The 21,966-nt window shown below is 64.6% G+C and overlaps 3 protein-coding genes across 8 annotated transcripts in view; 1 reads left to right on the top strand and 2 right to left on the bottom strand.

Moving 5' to 3' along the window:
- The window catches only part of FMNL3 (formin like 3), a 28,403-nt gene extending 24,817 nt beyond the window's left edge, over positions 1 to 3,586 (top strand). Inside the window, exons 23-27 of the mRNA XM_090128375.1 lie at positions 933 to 1,034; positions 1,136 to 1,225; positions 1,322 to 1,433; positions 1,514 to 1,611; positions 3,448 to 3,586. Of these exons, the coding sequence (XP_089984501.1) occupies positions 933 to 1,034; positions 1,136 to 1,225; positions 1,322 to 1,433; positions 1,514 to 1,605 (396 nt within the window). The 3' untranslated portion in view covers positions 1,606 to 1,611; positions 3,448 to 3,586. The remainder of the gene's footprint in view (positions 1 to 932; positions 1,035 to 1,135; positions 1,226 to 1,321; positions 1,434 to 1,513; positions 1,612 to 3,447) is intronic.
- Positions 3,587 to 4,097: 511 nt separating this feature from the next.
- On the bottom strand, positions 4,098 to 9,098 carry ATG101 (autophagy related 101). Of its 4 annotated transcripts, none has more exons than XR_016460803.1 (4): positions 8,975 to 9,097; positions 7,276 to 7,564; positions 5,430 to 6,027; positions 4,098 to 4,845 (listed from the first exon to the last, which is right to left on the bottom strand). XR_016460803.1 is itself a non-coding variant. In XM_090128383.1 (4 exons), the coding sequence occupies exons 1-4, from the start codon at positions 8,989 to 8,991 to the stop codon at positions 5,623 to 5,625; spliced, it is 627 nt and encodes a 208-aa protein (XP_089984509.1). In that variant the 5' UTR covers positions 8,992 to 9,098; the 3' UTR covers positions 5,365 to 5,622. The 4 variants fall into 4 exon arrangements, 3 of the variants coding, with proteins under 3 accessions (XP_089984509.1, XP_089984508.1, XP_089984507.1); XM_090128383.1 differs by lacking the exon at positions 4,098 to 4,845 and having other exon boundaries at positions 5,365 to 5,766; positions 5,851 to 6,027; positions 8,975 to 9,098; XM_090128382.1 differs by lacking the exon at positions 4,098 to 4,845 and having other exon boundaries at positions 5,365 to 6,027; positions 7,276 to 7,561; positions 8,975 to 9,098.
- Positions 9,099 to 11,887: 2,789 nt separating this feature from the next.
- On the bottom strand, positions 11,888 to 20,205 carry NR4A1 (nuclear receptor subfamily 4 group A member 1). Of its 3 annotated transcripts, XM_090128369.1 has the most exons (8): positions 20,092 to 20,205; positions 17,083 to 17,843; positions 16,300 to 16,429; positions 16,065 to 16,216; positions 14,706 to 14,908; positions 13,722 to 13,900; positions 12,302 to 12,568; positions 11,888 to 12,233 (listed from the first exon to the last, which is right to left on the bottom strand). In XM_090128369.1, the coding sequence occupies exons 2-7, from the start codon at positions 17,839 to 17,841 to the stop codon at positions 12,318 to 12,320; spliced, it is 1,674 nt and encodes a 557-aa protein (XP_089984495.1). In that variant the 5' UTR covers positions 17,842 to 17,843; positions 20,092 to 20,205; the 3' UTR covers positions 11,888 to 12,233; positions 12,302 to 12,317. The 3 variants fall into 3 exon arrangements, with proteins under 3 accessions (XP_089984495.1, XP_089984494.1, XP_089984496.1); XM_090128368.1 differs by having other exon boundaries at positions 11,888 to 12,568; XM_090128370.1 differs by having other exon boundaries at positions 11,888 to 12,568; positions 20,131 to 20,178.
- Between the last annotated feature and the right edge of the window lie 1,761 nt (positions 20,206 to 21,966).

The following is a 21,966-nucleotide window of genomic DNA, read 5'->3' as shown; positions in this document are numbered from 1 at the left end:
TTTGCTTTGCATCACTTTGCTTTGCTCTGCATTGCTTTGCTCTACTCTGCTTTGCTTTACATTGCTTTGCTTTGCTTTGCATTGCTTTGCTTTGCTTTGCATTGCATTGCTTTGCATTGCTTTGCATTGCCCAGTGCGCTGCTTGCTTGCTTGCTTTGCACGCTTCCTTCTGCATGCTTTGCTCTGCACACCCTGGCACGTGCTTTGTCTTGCAGGTCCTTCCTGCCCCCCCCCGGTCCTGCATGCACACCTGGGTCCTTCCTGGCCCCCCCAGGCCCTTCACGCCCGCAGCTTTGCAGCATCGCTGTTGCTTTGCACGCTTGCAGAGCTCTGCGTGCCCCTCGTGCTTTGCTTTGCGTGCAGTTTGTGCGTTGCTTTGCACAGCCCTCGTGCGTGCACTCCTTGCACCGAGTGCTCCTTCAGCACCCTTTGCTCTGCACGGCTCTTGATTGGGAGCTTTGCTCTGCAGGCTGCCCGCGCATTTCTTGCTTTGCACATTTCTTCGGTATGCATTGCTTTGCTGTGCATGCGTCCCTTCTGAGTGCCTTGCCACAAACCTTGCTTTGCATCCTCCTCGTGCATTGCTTTGCACACATTTTGCTTTGCATCCTCTGCGTGCACTGCTTTGCACACTTCCTGAGCACTTTGCCTTGCATCCTCTGCATGCACTGCTTTGCACACTTGCTGAGTACTTTGCATCTTCCTCATGCACTGCTTTGCACGCTTCCTGAGCACTTTGCCTTGCATCTTCCCCATGCACTGCTTTGCACGTTGCTTCCTCAGCACATTGCTTTGCATCCTCTGCACTTTGCCTTGCGATGCACGCCTTGCTCCCCTTGCTCATGCAGATCTGGTCGTGCAAACCTTGCCACGCACACAGCTTTGTGCACCCCCCCAGCTGACCCCCCCTCCTTTCCCCCCCCCCATTGCAGGATGCCTACAACGCAGTGGTGCGATACTTTGGGGAGAGCCCCAAGACCACCCCCCCCTCCGTCTTCTTCCCAGTGTTCGCCCGTTTCATCCGCTCCTACAAAGTGAGTGGGGGTGCAAAGGGGGGGGGGGGTCTGGTGGGGGTGCAAAGGGGGGGGGGGTCTGTTGGGGGGCTGCCTCCTGACCCCTCCCAACCCCATTGCAGGATGCAGAGCAGGAGAATGAGACGAGGAAGAAGCAGGAGGAGGTGATGCGCGAGAAGCTGCTGGCACAGGAGGCCAAAAAGCAGGAGAAGGTCAGCAGGGATGGTCCTGGGGGTGGGGGGCGGGGGGGGGGGCAGGGTTTATTGGGGGGCTACACAACCCAGACCTCCCCCCCCCTCAAATTGCAGCGCAACAAATGGCAGCAGCAGGAGCTGATCGCAGAGCTGCGCCGGCGCCAAGCCAAGGAGCATCGCCCCGTGTACGAGGGGAAGGACGGCACCATCGAGGACATCATCACCGGTACGGCCCCCCCCACGGCCCCACAACCCCCCCCACCCCATAGCCGGGGGGCTGATGGTGTTTTTGTCCCCCCCCCATAGCTCTGAAGAGCGTTCCCTTCACGGCGCGCACGGCCAAGAGGGGATCGCGCTTCTTCTGCGAGCCGACGCACCACGAGGAGAGCGGCTCGTAGCCACAGGTAGGGCAGGCGTGGCCCCCCCAGGTCCTGCATGGCCCCCCCAGGGTGCTTCACGGCCCCCCCAGGTCCTGCATGGCCCCTCCGGCTCCTGCATGGCACCCCCAGGTCCTGCGCTGCACACAATGGGTCCTTCACGGCCCTACCAGGTCCTTCATGTCCCCCCCTCCCAGGTCCTTCGTGGCCCCCCCAGGTCCTTCATGTCCCCCCCCCGAGGTCCTTCATGGCCCCCCCAGGGTCCTTCATGGTCCCCCCCAGGTCCTGCATGGCCCCCCAGGGTCCTTCATGCCCCTCTCCCCCAGGGTCCTGCATGCACACTGGGTCCTGCATTTCCCTCCCCCTGGGTCCTTCATGATCCCCCCCAGGTCCTGCATGGCCCCCCCAGGGTCCTTCGTGGCCCCCCCAGGTCCTGCATGGCACCCCAGGGTCCTTCATGGCCCCCCCAGGTCCTTCATGATCCCCCCCAGGTCCTGCATGGCACCCCAGGTCCTGCATACACACTGGGTCCTGCATGCCCCCCCACCCCCAGGTCCTGCACTGCACACACTGGGTCCTTCATGGCCCTACCAGGTCCTTCATGTCCCCCCCCCCAGGTCCTTCGTGGCCCCCCCAGGTCCTGCATGGCACCCTGGGGTCCTTCATGCCCCTCCCCCCCAGGGTCCTGCATGCACACTGGGTCCTTCATGCCCCCCCCCCGGGTCCTTCACAGCCCCCCCAGGTCCTTCATGATCCCTCCCAGGTCCTGCATGGCACCCCAGGGTCCTTCATGGCCCCCCCAGGTCTTTCATGGCCCCCCCAGGTTCTTCATGATCCCCCCCAGGTCCTTCATGGCCCCCCCAGGTCCTGCATGCACACTGGGTCCTGCATGTCCGCCCCCAAGGGTCTCTTATGGCCTCCCCAGCTCCTGCATTGCACCCCCAGGGTCCTTCATGGCCCCCCCAGGTCCTGCATGGCACCCTGGGGTCCTTCATGCCCCTCCCCCCCAGGGTCCTGCATGCACACTGGGTCCTGCATTTCCCTCCCCCAGGGTCCTTCATGCCCCCCCCCGGGTCCTTCATGGCCCCCCCAGGTCCTTCATGATCCCCCCCAGGCCCTGCATGGCACCCCAGGGTCCTTCATGGCCCCCCCAGGTCCTTCATGATCCCCCCCAGGCCCTGCATGGCACCCCAGGGTCCTTCATGGCCCCCCCAGGTCCTGCATACACACTGGGTCCTGCATGCCCCCCCACCCCCAGGTCCTGCACTGCACACACTGGGTCCTTCATGGCCCTACCAGGTCCTGCATGCACAATGGGTCCTGCATGCCACCCCCCCAGGGTCTCTTATGGCCCCTCCAGGTCCTGCATTGCACCCCCAGGGTCCTTCATGGTCCACCCCCAGCTCCTGAGCTGCACACAATGGGTCCTTCATGGCCCTACCAGGTCTTGCATGCACACTGGATCCTGCATTTCCCCCCCCCAGGATCCTTCATAGCCCCCCAGGTCCTGCATGGCACCCCAGGGTCCTTCATGGCCCCCCCAGGTCCTGCATGGCACCCCGGGGTCCTTCATGCCCCTCCCCCCCAGGGTCCTGCATGCACACTGGATCCTGCATGGCCCTACCAGGTCCTTCATGGCCCCCCCAGGTCCTGCATGCACACACTGGGTCCTTCAGGGCCCCTCCAGGTCATTCATGCCCCCCCCCAGGTCCTTCATGGCCCCCCCAGGTCCTGCATGCCCCCCCATTCTCCTGCTATGGGGTGGGGGGGGTGCAATGTTGGCTCCTAGGGTGGGATCCTCCCCCCCCCCTAAGAACACTGGGGCTGCCCCACGGCCACCCCAATGCTTTGTCCCCCCCACAGGCATCAGATCCACCTGTAGCAGCCATGGGTCAGAACACAGCACCCCTGGGGGGGTCACAGCGCAGTGCCCCCCCCCCCAACCCCCTCCAACTCACCATGACCCCTAAGGACCCATTGGGGGGTCCTGGGGGCTCAGCCCCCCCCCCTCCCTCCTCCAATGGCAGTGGCCAAATCCCACTGCTGGGGGCAGTGAGGGGGGGGGGGGGGGCCCAGAGCACCGAGCTGAGAGGGGACCCTTTTGGGGGGGGGACCCTTTTGGGGGGGGGGGAGGTGACCCCCACGCTCGTCACTTTGACCACTGATGTGAACACTAATTGCCAAAAAGACCAAAAAGGGACCAAAGCCAGAGTGGGGCTGGGGTGGGGTGGGGGGGGGGAAGCAGGGTGGTGCCCCCCCCTCCTTCCTCCCCCCCCCCGTGCCCCACTTCCACCTCATCCCCATCCCTGAGAATTTTTGTACATGTGAAATATATGGAAACTTTTACACTGATGTTGGCTGATTTGGGGGGTGGGGGGGGGGGCAGGAGTGGTATTTCTTCTTCTTTCTGGGGTCCTGGATTCCTACGGGGGGGGGGTCCTGTGTCCCTATAGGGGTGCCCTGTTACCCTATGGGGAGTCCTGTGATCCTATGGGGGAGGTAAGGGGGGGGTAAGGAGCAGAGATGCTGACGCATAAGAAGGGTTTCGTGGGGGTGTTATTAAATCCATGAGGCTGAGGGAAGGGGAAAAACACCCCCACCCCAGATCACCCCCCCTCTTAGGGGCTGGGGGGGCACAAATGGGGCAGAGGGACGGGATGAGGGCAGAGCAATGCGGGGGGGGGCACAGAAAGGCAGGATGCCCCCCCCCCCCCCAACCCCAAGCTTGAATCCAAGCACAGGGATTAACCCTAACCCTGGCAATGCAAGTTTCCCCTAATCCTCCTCTGGGGGGGGCTGCGAGAGGGGGGGGATTACAGCTCTGCCACACCCAGGGTCGCACCCTGACACACCCAGGACCCCCCCAAACCCCCCCACGGTGCCTTTAATCCATCCATGCAACGAACGGCGCTGGCGGTGCTTCCATCCATCCATCCGTATGTCTGTCCAGTGGTGGTGATTGGGGGGGGGGGTTCCGGGTGCTACACCCCCTCTGCGGTCCCTTCATCCCCATGGGGGGGGCGGTGGTCGTGTGCCGGGGGGGCTGCCAGGCTCTCAGCCTGCAGCAGCAGATTGCAGCCCAGGAAGAAGAGCCCGAAAGCCACGGCGACGCAGAGGACGAAGACGACGACGATTTGGGTTGCTTTGGCCAACAGTGTGTCCCAATGGGCGCCGGGGGGGGGCAGGGTGCTGTTCATCCCCTCCTCTTCTTCCTCTTCCTCCTCTTCTTCTTCCTCTTCCTCCTCTTCTTCCTCCTCCCGGCTGAGCAGTGCGGGTCAGCAGCAGGCAGGGAGGGTTTAAGTGATGTCAGGGAGCAGCCACGTGGCCCCCACATGGCTGTGCTGAGCTGCAGCACCCCCCCAATGGGGTGTGGTGGTCCCAGGGGGGAAGGACAGGCGGCTCTGCCCCCCCCGCGGGGGGGGGGCTCATGGCAGGTCCCCATCCTCTCTCCTGGGTGTGATTTTGGGGGCTGGAGGGGGGGGATTTGCTATGGGGTACAGCTGAGGTCGGGATGTGATCCCACTCCTCCTGCCCTTGTGGGAGGGCAGCAAAGAGCTCGGCTTGGGGGGCTGAACACAGCCTGGGGGGGTCAGTACAGCTTGGGGGGCTGGACACAGCTGGGGGGGTCAGTACAGCTTGGGGGGCTGTACACAGCTGGGGAGCTCAGCCCCTGTCCCATAGGGCCACTGCCCCATCCCTGCCTCCCATATGGCATAGGGAAACCCCCCCAGGCTCCCTTATTCATCCCCCCTCCCACCTCACAGATGTTGGGACGTGATGGGAAAAGGGAAATAATTTATTTCTGCCCCAGAGGAAGGCAGGGTGTGGGGCAGCCACTCACCCACCTTCGGGGCTGCCGAGCCAGTTCCTCGGATCAGGTGAGCACCACGGGAGCAGCACCCCACAATTATTGGGGCAGGCCCAGCCCAGCTCCTCACAGAAGCTCCCAGAAGCAGAGAAGAGGGACGGAGGATCCCAAAAACGCTCCACAAAAGGTGGGAAGCACCTCCAGGGGGACGCGCCCCACATCCAGGGGTCCTACAGAGCCAGCGTGTCCTTGATGAGGCGCCGCATGGTGGTGGTGACGGAGGTGCCCAGCGTGTCGGTGATCTGGTAGGAGATCTTGTACAGGTAGGGCTGCACGTCCTTCAGGCTGGTGTCGAAGACGTTGTCCACCTCGGACTGCGTGGGCATTTTGGGCAGGTATTCGTGGCGGTTCATCACCTCCACGATGTTGATGATCTTCTCGCACAGCTTCTCGCCCACCTTCTCGCGGCAGATCTGCCTCTCCTGCTCGTTGGCCAGGTTCACCACGTTCACTTTGATGGTCCACAGCTCCCAGGGGATGCACTCATCCGAGAAGGGCCAACGGGATTTCTTCTTCTGGTAGAACTCCAAGGAGATCTGCCCCATCCCGTCGCTGCCTGAGCTGCGCAGCGCGTCCTGCGGGCGGCACCGGGGTGCTGTGGGTTGGGAAGGACCCCAAAGCTCCACCCCAGCACCAAACAGGGACAAGGGCCTTCAACACAAACCACTCTGGGGGTCTTCTGGCTCTAAGCTCGACCTTTGAGGCTCCTTCTGACCCAACCAACCCGCAGTGGACTTTTAGGGCTTCTTCCAACCCCACCATCCCATGGTTGACCTCTAAGACTCCATCCAACCCAATCAACCCATGGTGGACCTTTAAGGTTCCTTCCATCCCAACCATCCCATGGTTGACCTTTAAGGCTCCTTCCAACCCAACCAACCCATGGTGGACCTTTAAGGTTCCTTCCAACCCAACCATCCCATGGTTGACCTCCATGGCTCTTTCCACCCCAACCAACCCATGGTTGACCTCTAGGGCTCCTTCCAATCCAATCAACCCACGGTGGACCTTTAAGGTTCCTTCCACCCCAACCAACTCATGGTTGACCTCTAGGGCTCCTTCCACCCCAACCATCCCATGGTTGACCTCTAGGGCTCCTTCCACCCCAACCATCCCATGATTGACCTTTAAGCCTCCTTCTGACCCAACCATCCCATGGTGGAGCTTTAAGGCTCCTTCCAACCCCACCATCCCATGGTTGACCTGCACGGCTCCTTCCACCCCAACCAACCCATGGTTGACCTTTAGGGCTCCTTCCGACCCAACCATCCCATGTTTGACCTGCACAGCTCCTTCCAACCCAACCAACCCATGGTGGACCTTTAAGGCTCCTTCCAACCCCACCATTCAATAGTTGATATGCACGGCTCCTTCCAACCCAACCAACCCATGGGGGAGCTTTAAGTCCTAGCCCTAACCCTAACCTTTCCAACCCAACCACCCCGTGGTTCTGTGGATGATCATTAAGATCACAGAATCACCAGTTTGAGTTGGAAGAGACCCCTCCAGGCCATCTGGTCTCATTCCCTACAACGAACACAGACAAGGTCTCTTCAACCCAATCCCCTACAGTTTTATGGCTCTAAGGATGGCTTTTAAGTCTCCTTCCACATCCCAACCCCCACAGGGCCATCAGGGACCCCTGCAGGCTCACCAGGCCGCCCCGCAGGGCCGCCCTACCCTCATGCAGACCCTTCCTCCCATCCTGTTGTCACTGCAGACTTCCAGAAGCTGCGCTCAACCCCCTCGTGCAGACGACCCACAGACACAGCCCCATGCCGAGCAGTAAAGCCCACCCCCCCAGCTCCCCCTGGGCTCCCCACCTTGAATTCCCCCACAGCTTTACGCAGAGCCCGGTCGAGCTCCTCCGAGGAAACACGAACGTAGGCGAAATCGATGAAGTCGCAATCCACGTCCTGAGTGCCAACAGTGCCGATGGAGTAGGTGCCCTCCTTCTTGTAGTGGAACTTCCCCGTGCTGCGGTGCAGCAGGACTGTGTGCAGCACGGCCAGCATGGCCTCCTCCACCTGCCTGCCCTCCACCGACACCTCCAGCACTTCGGCACGGCAGTTCATGGCGGCAGCGCGGCTGCGGGGGCCGCGGGAGGTGCTGCTGTGGGGATGATGGAGGGCGTTTGGGGGGGGGGTCCTCACCCCCCAGCAGCCCCCGATCCAACACCCACAGCTGTCGGCTTCTGCCACCTCACACCCATAGGGCACCCACAAGCCCAAGGGCTGCTTTGCCCCCAGGACCCCCCCCGTGGGCCCAGCCCCTCCTGCTCCCAGCCCTTCATGCCCACAGGCCCCTCACACCCCCAGCCCCCTTTGCCCCCAGCCCCCTTTGCCCCCAGCCCCTTTTGCCCCCAGCACCCCCCACTCACAGATCCAGCCCCCCTCATCCCCAATCCCTCATATCCACAGGCCCCTCACACCCCCCAGGCCCTGATCCTTTCACCCTCAGCCCCCTTTTCCCCCCTCCCAATGGGCTCAACCCCTCTCTTTCCAGCCCCCCATGCCTACAGGCCCTGGCCCCAAACTTGTAAGGCCCCTCACACCCAGTCCCCTTTGTCCCCCACCACTCATGCACCCAAGCTCCATTCCCTTTGCCCCTTTCACTCCTGGCTCCCCACCCACCCCCATCCCTTCTCCTCCCCAGCCCCTCATGCCCATAGACCTCTCACACCCCCAGACCCCGTCCCCTTTGCCCCCAGCCCCCCTCACCCATAGACCCCGGCTCCCCTCTCACGTTCCCCTCACCTCCACCCCCCCTTGGCCCTGTCTCTTTCACCCCCATCCCCTTCTGCCCCCTTTCACCCCCCCCATGGCCCAGCCCCCTCCTCCCTGGCTCCCCTCACCCATAAGCCCCTCACACCCCCAGGCCCTGCCCCCTTTGCCCCCAGTTCCCACAGCCACGGGCTCATCCCCAGCCCCTCATGCCTGTATCCCCCAGCACCCCCCCAACCCAAGGACCCCTCTAACACCCCCAGGCCCAGCCCCCTTCACCCCCAGCCCCTCTCACCCCCAGCTCCCCCCACCCACGAGCCCAGCCCCTCTCACTCCCAGCCCGTCACCCCCATAGGCCCCTCACACACCCCCAGTCCCCCTCCTTCCTGGTCTCCCACACCCCCAGCCCCCGTCCCCTTCCTCCCCAACCCTTTTCTCCCCCAGCTCCCCCCACCCATGGGCCCAGGCCCTCTCACCTCCAGCCCCTCACACCCCCAAGCCCTGCCCCCTTCACCCCCAGCCCCCCTCCTTCCTGCTCTCTCACACCCCCAGCCCCACAGCCCCTTCCCCCCCAACCCCTTTTGCCCCCCAGCTCCCCCCCATGGGCCCAGCCCCCCCCCAGCCCCTCACACCCGCAGGCCGTGTCCCATTCCCCCCCCCCCAAACCCCAAACGGCCCCTTTCGCCACCCCCCCAGCGGCCCCAGCCCTCCCCCCTTCCCCCCCGGCCCCTTTTGCTCCCAGCTCCCCCCACCCATGGGCCCAAATCCCCCTCCCCGCTTCCCGCAGCCCCGCACGCACCGCGCGGCTCCCACCATCGGCCGGGCGCTGAGGGGAGGAGCGGCCCATGGAGCGGCGGGAGGGGGGGCTTCCTCCCATCCTCTGCAGGAAAGCCGTGGATTTCTCCCGTATCCCACCTATTTATCCCCTCTTCGCTTTGTTTTACACCTCTTCAATGTCTTCTGATGCTTCTCCCGGCCGGAAAGCGGCCCCAGAAGATGAAACCTCAACCCTGACCCCAATCATCCACCCCCCCCCCCCGTTCTGCCCCACTTGGTTCGTTCCGATCCCAAGCACCATAGAGTGACGCAGTGGGAATCACTTCCGGGAGGTGAGGCCGAAATCACAGCGCCCCCTGGCGGGGAGGCGCCGCGGCCGCGTAATGGAGAACGTGGGGGCGAAGCGGGGACGCGATGACAGCGGGACAGACGGACCCGGGGACAGACGGACCCGGGGACAGACGGACCCGGGGACAGACGGACCCGGGGACAGACGGACCCGGGGATGCGGGGGACACGTGCGGATCTGCCACCGATCCGCCCGCAGCCCTCCGTCCCCCCCTCTGCGCTGTCACTGAGCACAGAGGGACAGACGGACAGAAGGACAGAGGGACAGACGGCGCTTTGTTTTGCCCCACCGCCCCCCCCCGCCCCCCGGCCCCACCGCCTCAATGTGGCTCTTGTTCTGCTCCGGCCGCGGTGACCCCGAGCTTCTGCTGCGGGGGGGGTGGGACGGAGGGGACGGGGCGGCGACCCTCTGACGGCCCCTCCCCACCCCCCTCCTCACTGTCCCCATACACCGAGACCCCCCCCATCCCCAGCCCTGCTGTCCCCATCCGATGGGACCCCCCTCATCCCCCTCCCCATGCACTGGGACCCCCACCCCATCCCTGTCCCCAAACACTGAGACCCCCACCCCATCCCCATCCCTATTGTCCCCATTGCCTCAATGCACTGGGACCCCCCCCATCCCTTTCCCAAAACACTGGGACCCCCTCATCCCCATCCCTACACACTGGGACCCCCCCCCTCATCCCCATCTCTATGCATTGGGACCCCCACCCCATCCCTGTCCTTACTGTCCCCATGCACGGGGACCTCCCCCCTAATCTCTGTCCCCAAACACTGGGACCCCCCCCCATCCCCATCCCTAATGTCCCCATTGCCTCTATGCACTGGGACCCCCCCCATCCCTTTCCCCAAACACTGGGACCCCCCCCCACCCCCCCTCCCCACTGTCCCCATGCACTGGGACCCCCTCATCCCCATCCTGATGCACTGGGACCCCCCCCCATCCCCCATCCCCACTGTCCCTATCCACTGGGACCCCCCCGCCCCATCCCCATCCCTATTGTCCCCATTGCCTCAATGCACTGGGACCCCCCCCCATCCCTTTCCCAAAACACTGGGACCCCCCCCTCCCCACAGGGTCCCCACGCACTGGGACCCCCCCATCCCCATCCCGACGCACTGAGACCCCCCCCCTCCATCCCCATCCACTGCGACCCCCCCCACCCCCGTCCCTATACACTGGGACCCCCCCCCTCAATCTATCCCTACATCACCCCCCCTCCCCCCCAGCGCCCCCCCATCCCCAGATCCCCAGGCTGGGGGGGGGGGAGGTTCGGTCACACAGCCCGGGTTATTTCGGGGAGGATAAATCAGGGACACGACAGGTGTGGGGACACGGGGGGGGGGTGGTTTGAGGGGGGGGGGGGGACATTTCAAGGGCACGGCGTCCCCAGGATTAAAGCAGAGATGGAGGGGGGGCGCATCGGATCCTGCGTACGAGTTTATATACAGAAAAAAAAGCCCCAAAGAGCAAAAAAAAAGGAAAAAAAATAAAAGGGGGGCGGTGGGGGGGTGGGAGAGGATGGCAGCCCCCTCCCTGTGTCGTCGTCCTGCCCCCCCCCCCCCCCCCCGCTGCTATGTACATGGCTTTGGGTATTTACAGTGCGGGTGTTTGTACAGAGGGGGGAGCGCCGCGTGTGGGGCACTGAAGGCACATTGGGGGGGTGGGGGGGGGACCTGGGCACCCCCAGGGTGAGGGGACACCGAGGGGACACCGGCATCCCCAAAGGAAGAGCTGGCTGTCCATGAAAGGGCACCCAGGTGACCCCAGTGCTGAGCGAGCCTGGGGGCTGGCGCTGTCCCCAAGGGGTCCCCAGCTGAGCCCAAGTGTCCCCGTGGGGTTGGACCTGGGGGGCTGACACTGGGGTACCCGGATGTCCCCATGGGGTCTGACCCCAAAAGCTGGCATTGACCCCACTGGGGTGTCCAGGTGTCCCCCAAGGGGCACACGGGTGTCCCCATGGGGTACCCAGCTGTCCCCATGGGGTGCGGCCCCAGGGCTGGCACTGTCCCCAGCAGGGTGCCTGGGTGGCTCCGTGGGGTACCGGTATGTCCCCATAGGCTCTGACCCCAAAGGCTGCTATTGTCCCCGTGGGTTGTGACAATGGGGGCTGGCGCCGTCCCCAGTGGGGTACCCAGGTGTCCCCCAATGGAGTGTGACCCCAAGAGCTGGCGTTGATCCCAATGGGGAGTGACTGTAGGGACTGGCATCGTCCTCACTGGGGTGTCCAGATGTCCCCATGGGGTACCCGAGTGTCCCTATGGAGTGTGACCCCAGGGGCTGGCACTGTCCCCACAGGGCACCTGGGTGCCCCTATAGGAAATGACCTTGGGCAGCCCCATAGGGTCTGACCCCAAGGGTTGGGATTGCCCCCAGTGGGGTGGTGACCCCAGGGGCTGGCATTGTCCCCACAGGGTACCTGGTGTCCCCATGGGATATGAGCTGGGTGTCCCCAATGGGATGTGACCCATGGGGGCTGGCACTGTCTCCACTAGGGTGCCTGGAAGTCCCCATGGGGAGTGACTCTGGGGGCTGGCATTGTCCCCACGGGGCACCCAGGTGTCCCCATGGGGTGGTGACCCCAGGGGCTGGCATTGTCCCCAGCAGGGTGTCCCCATGGGGTACCCGAGTGTCCCTATGGAGTGTGACCCCAGGGGCTGGCACTGTCCCCATGGGGTACCCAGGTGTCCCTATAGGATATGACCTTGGGCATCCCCATAGGGTCTGACCCCAAGGGTTGGTATTGCCCCCAGTGGGGTGGTGACCCCAGGGGCTGGCACTGTCCCCACAGGGCACCTGGGTGTCCCTATAGGATATGACCTTGGGCATCCCCATAGGGTCTGACCCCAAGGGCCGTTATTGTCCCCAGTGGGGTGGTAACCCCAGGGGCTGGCACTGTCCCCACAGGGTGTCCCCATGGGGTACCCAGGTGTCCCTATGGGATGTGACCCCAGGGGCTGGCACTGTCCCCACAGGGTGTCCCCATGGGGTACCCAGGCGTCCCCGCGGGCTCTCAGAAGGGCAGAGTGTCCATGAAGATCTTATCCACGATGGGTGGAGGTGGCACCAGGTCCTCCAGCTTCAGGTAGAAGATGCGCTGCAGTCCCTGCGTGCACAGCGTGCGCAGCTCGGGCAATTTGCCCAGCAGTTTGGACAGGCAGCCCGGCCGGCCCGGTTCCCCCGCAGCCACGTGGTCCTTCAGGCAGCCCACAATGCGGTTCTGCAGCTCTTCAACACGTTTTGGTTCCTTCAGCCCGTGGCGGTCTGGGAAAAAGGGTGGGGAGTGAGGCTGGGGGACCCCATGGGAGCTCAGTGTGGGGTGTTGGGGACATGGATGTCATGGAGACCCCATGGGAACCCAATGTGGGGCACTGGGGACATTGAACACATAGAGACCCCATGGGAACACAATGTGGGGTATTGGGGACACAGATGGAGTGGAGACCCCATAGGAACTCAATGTGGGGTATTGGGGACACAGATGGAGTGGAGACCCCATAGGAACTCAATGTGGGGTACTGGGGACACCAACCACATGGAGATCTCATGGGAACCCAGTGTGGGGTATTGGGGACATCGAACATGTGGAGACCCCATAGGAACTCAATGTGGGGTGTTGGGGACACTGAACACATAGAGACCCCATGGGAACCCAGTGTGGGGTATTGGGGACATCGAACATGTGGAGACCCCACAGGAACCCAATGTGGGGTGCTGGGGACACTGAACACATAGAGACCCCATGGGAACCCAATGTGGGGTACTGGGGACACCAACCACATGGAGATCCCATGGGAACCCAGTGTGGGGCCATTGAGGACACTGATAGCATGGAGATCCTACAGGAACCCAGGGTGGGGTATTGGGGGACACTGAACACATGGAGACCCCATGGGAACCCCAGTGTGAGGTATGGGGGATGCTGATAGCATGGAGACCCCATAGGATCCCAGTGTGGGGTATTGAGGACACCAACCACATGGAGACCTCATGAGAACCCAATATGAGGTATTGGGGACACGGATGGTGTGGAGACCTCGTGGGAACCCAATATGGGGCCACTGAGGACACTGGCTGCATGGAGACCCCATAGGAACCCAATGAGGACACCAACCACGTGGAGACTTCATGGGAACCCAACGCAAGACATTGAGGACACCGATGGCATGAAGACCCCATGGGAACCCAATGTGGGGCGTTGGGGACGTGGATGGCATGGAGACCCCATGGGAACCCAGTGTGGGTTACTGGGGACATGGATGGTGTGGAGACCCCACGGGAACCCAATGTGGGACCACCGGGGGCACCACCGGAGAAGGGACTCCCTTGGACACCCAAGTGGGGCCACTGAGGACATACAGCTCAGAACCCCACGGGGACCCCAAATAGGGCCACGTGGTGCCCCGTGCCACCTCACCCGTGATGATGACGAGGGCGGCGAGGCAGGAGAAGGAAGGCACGTCAACACTCATGCGATGCAGGCTGTGCGAGAACTCCAGGATGGCATCGATCCACTCGCCGAAGCCCCGCACGCACTGCAGCCGGTGCAGCACCACCCCGTTGCAGAAGATGAGCTTCCCTTCCTCCGGCTTGGAGCTGTGGGGTCAGCAATGCGTCACCCCACGGCACATCCCCAGCTGTCCTCCCATGGCGTGTCCCCCGTGCTTTGTCCCCAAGTGTCCCCAACAAAAGGGGGGGATGTGGCTCCCTGGTACGCAGCGCATCACCCCATTGCACGTCCCCATGTGATCCCATAGCACGTCCCCATGACGTGGCCTCAAGTGTCCCCTATGGAACGTCCCCAGGTGTCCCCCACGGTGCTCCCGTCATGGCACATCCCCAGGTGTCCCCCATGGCACGTCCTCCATGCCGTGTCCCCAAATGTCCCCTATGGAATGTCCCGTGTCCCCATGGCACATCCCCCGTGACATGGCCCCAAATGTCCCCCATGACATGGCCCCAGGTGTCCCCATGGCACATCCAACCCCCATGGCACGTCCCCCATGCCATGTCCCCAAATGTCCCCTATGGAATGTCCCCAGGTGCCCCCATGGCATGTCCCCATGTCCCCCCACATCCCCAGATGTCCCCCATGGAACGTCCTCAGTTGTACCCCATGGCACATCCCCCAAAACAGCACAACCCCAGGTGTCCCCATGGAACATCCTCAGGTGTCCCTCATGGCACAACTCCCACGATGGCACATCCCCAAGTGTCCCCATGGCACATCCCCACGTGTCCCCATGCCATGTCCCCAAATATCCCCTCTGGAATATCCCCAGGTGTCCCCATGGCACATCCAACCCCCACGGCACGTCCCCCATGCCATGTCCCCTATGGAATGTCCCCAGGTGCCCCCATGGCACGTCCCCACGTCCCCCACATCCCACCCGAGGCACACCGGTAGGCCAGGCGCAGGATGAAGAGCTCGAGGAAGGCAGATTCCAGCAGCAGATCCTGGTCCTCCCGCGGCAGCTCGGTGAAGCCCTGAATCTTCTCAGCCCATTTGCGGATGACGTCCATGGAACCCGTGAGGAGATCGTAGAACTGCTGCACGTCCACCGAGTCCTCCTTCTCCAGGTGGCACGGAACCGAGTCCTGGAACTGGGGGGGGAAGGGGGTCAGGCAGGAGGTGGGGATGGGATGGGATGGGGGTGGGCAGTGGGGTGACACCAATTCCTGGAACTGGATGGGAATGGGTCTGGGCAGTGGGATGGGATGGGGTTGGGGTTGGGCAGAGGCACAACGTTGATTCCTGGAACTGTGGGATGGGAATGGGATTGAGCAGTAGGATGGGATGGGGTTGGGGTCGGGCAGTGGGATGGGATGGGGTTGGGATCACATGATGGAATAGGATGGGATGGGGATGGGGTTGGGGTCGGGCAGTGGGACGACACCAATTCCTGGAACTGGATGGGAATGGGGTTGGGGTCAGGCAATGGGATGGGATGGGGTTGGGTTGGGGTCAGGCAGTGGGATGGCACTGATTCCTGGAACTGTGGGATGGGAATGGGATTGAGCAGTAGGATGGGATGGGGTTGGGGTTGGGCAGTGGGATGGGATGGGGTTGGGATCACATGCTGGAATAGGATGGGATGGGGATGGGGTTGAGGTTGGGCAGTGGGATGACACCAATTCCTGGAACTGGATGGGAATGGGGTTGGGCAATGGGATGGGATGGGGTTGGGGTCACACGCTGGGATAGGATGGGATGGGATGGGTTGGGGTCAGGCAGTGGGATGGCACTGATTCCTGGAACTGTGGGACGGGAATGGGATCGAGCACTGGGACGGGAGTGAGGATGGGGTTGGGATCAGGCAATGGGATGGGAATTGGGACGGGGTTGGAGTTGGGCAGTGGGATGGGAATGGGGTTGGGATTGGGCAGTGGATGGGGATCATACAATGGGATGGGACGGGTTTGGATCATGCAATGGGATGGGGATGGGGTTGGGCTCAGGCGATGGGATGGGGATGGGGTTGGGGTTGGGCAGAGGCACAACGTTGATTCCTGGAACTGTGGGATGGGAATGGGATTGAGCACTAGGATGGGATGGGGTTGGGGTTGGGCAGTGGCATGGGAAGGGTTGGGATCACATGCTGGGATAGGATGGGATGGGGATGGGGATGGGGTTGGGATCAGGCGATGGGATGGGGCTGGGATCAGGCGATGGGATGGGATGGGGATGGGATCAGGCGATGGGATGGGATGGGGCTGGGCTCACACACCGGGATGGGACGGGATGTGGGGCGGCTCCCACCTTGGAGTAATCCAACTTGGTGGCGCTGGGCACGGAGTCGATGTGCGCCCGCACCAGGGAGGTGATGAGGCTGACGGGCGACGCATCCGGCGGCTGTTTGGGTTTGGAGGGCAGGCGGCCGCGGCGACCCTTCAGGCTGTCGGTCCGAACCACTGCAGGCGGGTGGGACACAAGATGAGCCCCATATCCTCAGCCCCACGTCCCCGTGCCGTGCCCTACAGCCCCGGCACCGCACCTTCTTTGACCATGCCCACGGCCAAGCACTTCTGGAAGCGGCAGAACTGGCAGCGGTTCCTCCGCCTCTTGTCCACGGGGCAATCCTTGTTGGCCAGGCAGATGTACTTGGCGTTCTTCTGCACCGTGCGCTGCGGGGGGACGGGGGGGAAGGACAAAAGGGTTTCTGTGTGCTGCCACCGCCTGCGCCGGGCGCTCAGCCGGGGCTGATGGCAGCGGGGGGACGCAGAGGGGACGGCGGAGTTGGGGACAGCAGGACTGAGAGCGCTGGGGTTGGGTGCACCGGAGGTGGGGATGTGAGGATGGGGGATCACAGAGCTGGGAATGGTGGGGATGGGGACAGTGGGGTGGGGGTCACCAGGGCTGGGGTCAGTTGAGTTGGGGATGTTGGTGCCGAGGGCACCGGAGTGGGATGATGGGAGCTGGGATGGGATGTGAGAGTGGGGCCGCCAGGGCTGGGGATGGCGATGGGGCCACTGGAATTGGGGCAATTGGAATTGGGGCCACCAGGACTGGGGTCACTGGAATTGGGGCCACTGGAACTGGGGCCACCAGGACTGGGGTCACTGGAACTGGGGGACGCCGAGGCTGGGTCCATCAGAGTAGGGAAGGACACCAGATCTGGGGATGTTGGGAATGGGGCCCCTGGAACTGGGGATACCAGAATGGTGAACATTAGGGCTGAGGACCCCCGGGATGGGGACACCAGAATTGAGCCACTGGGGCTGAGGACCGTCTCTGCAGGTGACCCCCGCCCGGTGCCCCCCCCCAGCCCACCCCTCACCTTGAAGAAGCCTTTGCAGCCCTCGCAGGTTCGCACTCCGTAGTGCTGACACGACGCGTTGTCCCCACAGACGGCGCAGCGTCCCTCAGCCGCTCCGGGGCCGCGCGTTTTGGGGGCGGGGGGCAGCGGGGGTCCCTCCAGCAACGGCGACGTCGGGGTGAGGGGTAACCCAGGGAAAGCCCCAGCCGCTCCGTGGGGCAGAGCGAAGGGATCCGCGTCCATCAGGCGGGGGTCCTTCGGAGAACCGACGGGGTTGGGGGGCGCGAAGAAGAATTGGGGCTGCGCACCGCCGCCCTTCACCGCCTCGCCCCACTGCCGCCCCCCGTCGTAATTGGGTGAATAGGGCCCGAAGGAGCCGTCCCAGCCCGGAGCCTGGGGAGCGGGGAAGTTCGGTGACGGGATGGAGCAGGGGCTGCCGTAACAGTCCGACCCGCTGGAGGAGGAGGAAGAGGAGGAGGAGGAGGAGGAGGAGAGGGTCTCCTCGTGCTGCCCGAAGGCCGCGGGGTAGCAGCCGTACACCTGCAGCTCCTCCAGCCTGAAGTGCTGCCCGCCGGCCGGCAGCTGGCAAAGGAAGGCGTCCAACTCCCCGGCGTAGCTCTCCATAAAGGTGCTGAAGCTGGGCAGAGCCGGAGCGGCGGTGGGGTCGGCGCCGGGCACTTCCATGGGGTATCGGCCGCCCTCCGGACTCAGCAGTTCGCTCGGGCAGCGATCGCAGGGGCCGGCGGTGGCTGTGCCATATTGCGCCTGGATGCAGGGCATGGCTGCGGGGAGAGCGGGGCGTCAGTGGGGAACGGGGCCGGGGGGCCGAGCAGCACCGGGGACACCAACAAAAAACGGCCCCGGGGACACCAACAAAATACGGCCCCGGGGACACCCGTGTGGCCAGCGATGGAGAGGGAGGGGACACTGGGCACTGGGGGACCCCATTTGTGCGCCCACCCCAGTGCCACCCCGAAGGCCTCATGCCCAGCAATGGACAGGGGACGTTGGGCTGTAGGGTTCCCATGGGTTCCCCCGTCCCAGTGCCACCCTGAGGTCCCCGTGCCCAGGGATGGAAAGGGGACAGTGGGGGACCCCGTTTGCGTGTCCATTGCTGTGTCACCCCAAGGGCCTCACGTCCAGGGATGGAGAGGGGATGTTGGACACTCGCAGACCCCATTTGTGCACCCATCCCAGTGCCACCCTAAGGACCACATGGCCAGTGATGGAGAGGGGATGTTGGGCACTCGGGGATCCCAATGGTGCGTCCATCCCAGTGCCACCCCAAAGGCCACACACCCAGGGATGGAGAGGGGACACGGGGCACCCGGGGTCCCCATTGGTGCACCCATCCCAGTGCCACCCATCGGACAGAGCAGCCAAGGGATGGATTGGGGTGGATCGAGAGCCACTCTGGGCACGCGGTGGCCCCCTGGCAAGTGGCCGGAGGCGCGGAGCCACTCGGTGCCACCTCTGTCCCCACAAAAGGTCACCGTGCAGCCAATTGGCGCAAAGGACATTCCCCAAAACGCTGGGTTAGCAAAGCAGCCGAAAGGGAAGGAGGGAGGAATGCGGGAGGGCGGATTCCCGAATCCCGACGCGGCCGAGAGAACGCAGGGAACCGAACCAGGAGCGGGGGGCCGGGATGGGGACGCGGCACCGACCGACCCCCTGCCCGAATTCAGCCGTGCGGGGATCCGGAGCGGTGCGGGTTGGGGGGAGGGGGGCGAACGCGCCGCGCGGAGAGCGGAGCCCGAAGGTTTGGGAAGCGGATCCGACCTCACGGAGACCCGAAACAGGAATCCCCGTCCCGCTGAAAGGCGAACCGGCGGTGACCCCGAGAGCCGAGGAGAGCCGTGAAATTCATCCCGCGGACCTTTAAAGGTCACGCAGCTCCCGGCCAAACCCCGCACCGCGCCGCCGCTCTCCGGCCGGCCCCGACAACCGACACCGAAGCCGGGGTTAAAAATACCCCGCGTGGGTCCCGTGGGTCCCCGCAGGGCCGCTCCGTGCTGTGGGCCCGGTGGGGGGGGGATGGGGGTGGATTTGGCACGTCGAGTTCATTCAGTGCCACCTCCGAAAATAGCGGTGCGTCCCCGCGGCGCTGAGCGGCTCTGAGGGGTCGGGGCTGTGGGGCAGCCCGCTACGACCCCCGCCCCGTTTCTCACCCCCCCCGGCCCCCCCCACAAACAGCACCCACGGGACGCGTTCCTCCCACAGACGGCGGCCCGATGTCACGGACGGCCGCGTGAACCCACGCCGCTCATTGCGGGATCGCTCACGGCGCGCGTTCCCTCTGCCAGCCGCAACGCGCCGTCGCTGGGGGTCACCACAAACCAAACCCCCCCCCAGCGGGACGATGTTCCCCCCCGTCCCTCTTTCTACTGCCGTCTCCGCGCTGCCCACGGTCGCGTTCCCCATTGGGATCTCGGGCAGCTGCCCGCAGCGCTGCCAAGGCAGGACTGGAGGCGGCCCTGGCACGGAGCGCCGAGGGGGGGGGAAAGGGGGGGGGGGGAGGCGGGGAGCAGCCGCTGCCGGGGGGGGGGGACACGACGGCACAGCCCACATCCCCCCCCAGACACACACACACACCTGCTGCCCCGTCCTGCCCCGCTGTCGCAGCGCTGCCCGCTCTCCGCTGCCCATTTGGGGTCACTGCCTCTCATCCCCCCCCCGGCCCCCCCCGCGCACTCAGAGCCATCGTGCGGCTCCGAGCTCCGTGCTTTCGCCGCGGTTGGAGACCCCAAGAAATCCCCCCCCCCTGCACTGAACCCCGACCTCCAACACCGCACAGCGGGACCCCCCCGCTCCGCCGGGACCCCAAACCCGACGTCCCCCGACAACACCGTGAGGACGCCGCCCCCCCCCGGAATCCCCCGTTCCAAGCGGGACACCCCGCGCCTTTCCCCGTTAATACCGGGATTTTCCACCTCCACTTCCCCGGTGACACCGGGACACCCGTCCCCACTTTTCCCATTAATACCGGGACACCCCGTTATGACTTTTCCATCCCCCCCCCCCACCCCATACCCGCGTTCCGGCGCTGCGCTCCCGGTGCCGTTCCGGTACCTCCGGTGCCGCTGCGCTCCGCCGGGGCTCCCGGAGCCGCCACGGCGTTCCCTTAAGCGCTCGGTGCGGCGGGGCGGGGCGGGGGGGGCGGGGGGGGGGGTGACGCACGGCGGTCCCGAACATGGCCCGGGGGGGGGCGGTTCCGGCGGGGGCGCGGCTGTGACGCACGTGGGGTTCCATTGACGCAACCGCGGCGCTCGCGCTAAAAATACCGCGCGGCCCCGACTAAAAATAGCGCGCGACTCCCCCCCCCCCCATTCGCCTCCCCCCCCCCCCTTTCCTCCAGGAGCTCCCGGGGCCGCCGCGGTGGGGGGGGGGGTGTTAAAGTTGGGGAGGCCCCGTGCGGGTGTCCCCGGTGCCACCTTAACCGCAGTGCCGCCCCCAGCCCTGTGAGACCCCCCCTCCCGCCCCCCCCGGACCCCCAGTGCCAACCCGCAGCCCAGTATCTCCAGTTCCCCCCCCCCCACCCAGTGCCGGCGCCCCCATCCCGGGGTGCCCCCCACTCCCCCCATCGCTTTGGATGGAGGAGGGGAGGGTGGGGGGTTGCGGGATTCCCCCCGCCCCACACACGGTGTCCCCCCCCCCCCGCAATGCCCCGCAATGCGATGGAAACCCCCGCTAGTGCCCCCCCCCCAAATCTCCCCCCCCCAGCAACCTCACCTGCGGTGCCCCCCGTCAGCGCTCAGCCCCCCCCCCATTTAGAGCCACTCCCATTAATGACCCCTTCCCCAATACCACCCCCCAGCGGTGCCCCCCCCCCGGCAATGTCACTTCGTGCGGTGTCCCATCAATACCCCACGGGGGGGGTGGGGGGGGGGGTTCACTGCCCTGGGGGTTCCGGTGATCCCGGCTGTTGACACCCACCGGTGGGTGGGGGGGGGAGGGGGGGGTGTTCCCCGTGACGTCACGGGATACCCGATGACGTCACCTAAACCCACCGCGGAACCCTGGAGCTGTGGGGTCCCGCCCCCCCGGCGTTCAGCCGCACCGCAGCACGGGGCCGGGGGTGGGGATCAGAGAGGGGCAGCCCGTGACGTCATCAGCCACCCCGTGACGTCATCAGCCACCCTGCGATGTCACTGGCCACCCCATGCCGTTAGTTGCCCCATGCCATCGGCCACCCCATAGCACCCCCCACCCCATAACACCCCCCACCCCATATCATCTGCCACCCCACAGCACCCACGACCCCATGTAATCTGTCACCCTATAGCACCCACGACCCCACAGCATTCCCCACCCTGTGCCATCTGCCACCCCATAGCACCCACCACCCCATATCGTCTGCCACCCCATAGCACCCCCTACCCCACAGCACCCACCACCCTATGCCATCTGCCACCCCATAGCACCCACGACCCCACAGCACCCCCCACCCCATGCTATTGGCCACCCCATAGCACCCATCACTCCTTATCACCCGCCACCCCACAGCACCTGCCACCCCATAGCACCCACCATCCCATATCGTCTACTACCCCATAGCACCCACCACCCCACAGCACTCCCCACCCTGTGCCATCTGCCACCCCTTGCTATTGGCCACCCCATAGCACCCAGCACCCCACAGCACCCATAGCACCCTATATCATCTGCCACCCCACAGCACCCACCACCCCATATCATCTGCCACCCCATAGCATTGACCACCCCATAGCACCCACCACCCCACAGCACCCACCACCCCATGTAATCTGCCACCCCATAGCACCCCCTACCCCACAGCACCCACCACCCTATGCCATCTGCCATCCCATAGCACCCACCACCCCACAGCACCCAACCACCCCATATCGTCTGCCACCCCACAGCAACCCCACCCTGTGCCATCTGCCA

The sequence above is a fragment of the Phasianus colchicus genome, chromosome 33, assembly GCF_987193195.1.
Source record: "Phasianus colchicus chromosome 33, bPhaCol1.hap1.1, whole genome shotgun sequence".
Taxonomy (NCBI): Eukaryota; Metazoa; Chordata; class Aves; order Galliformes; family Phasianidae; genus Phasianus; species Phasianus colchicus.
The sequence above is the reverse complement of the archived record's forward strand: the minus strand, read 5'-3'. Positions and strand labels throughout refer to the sequence as shown.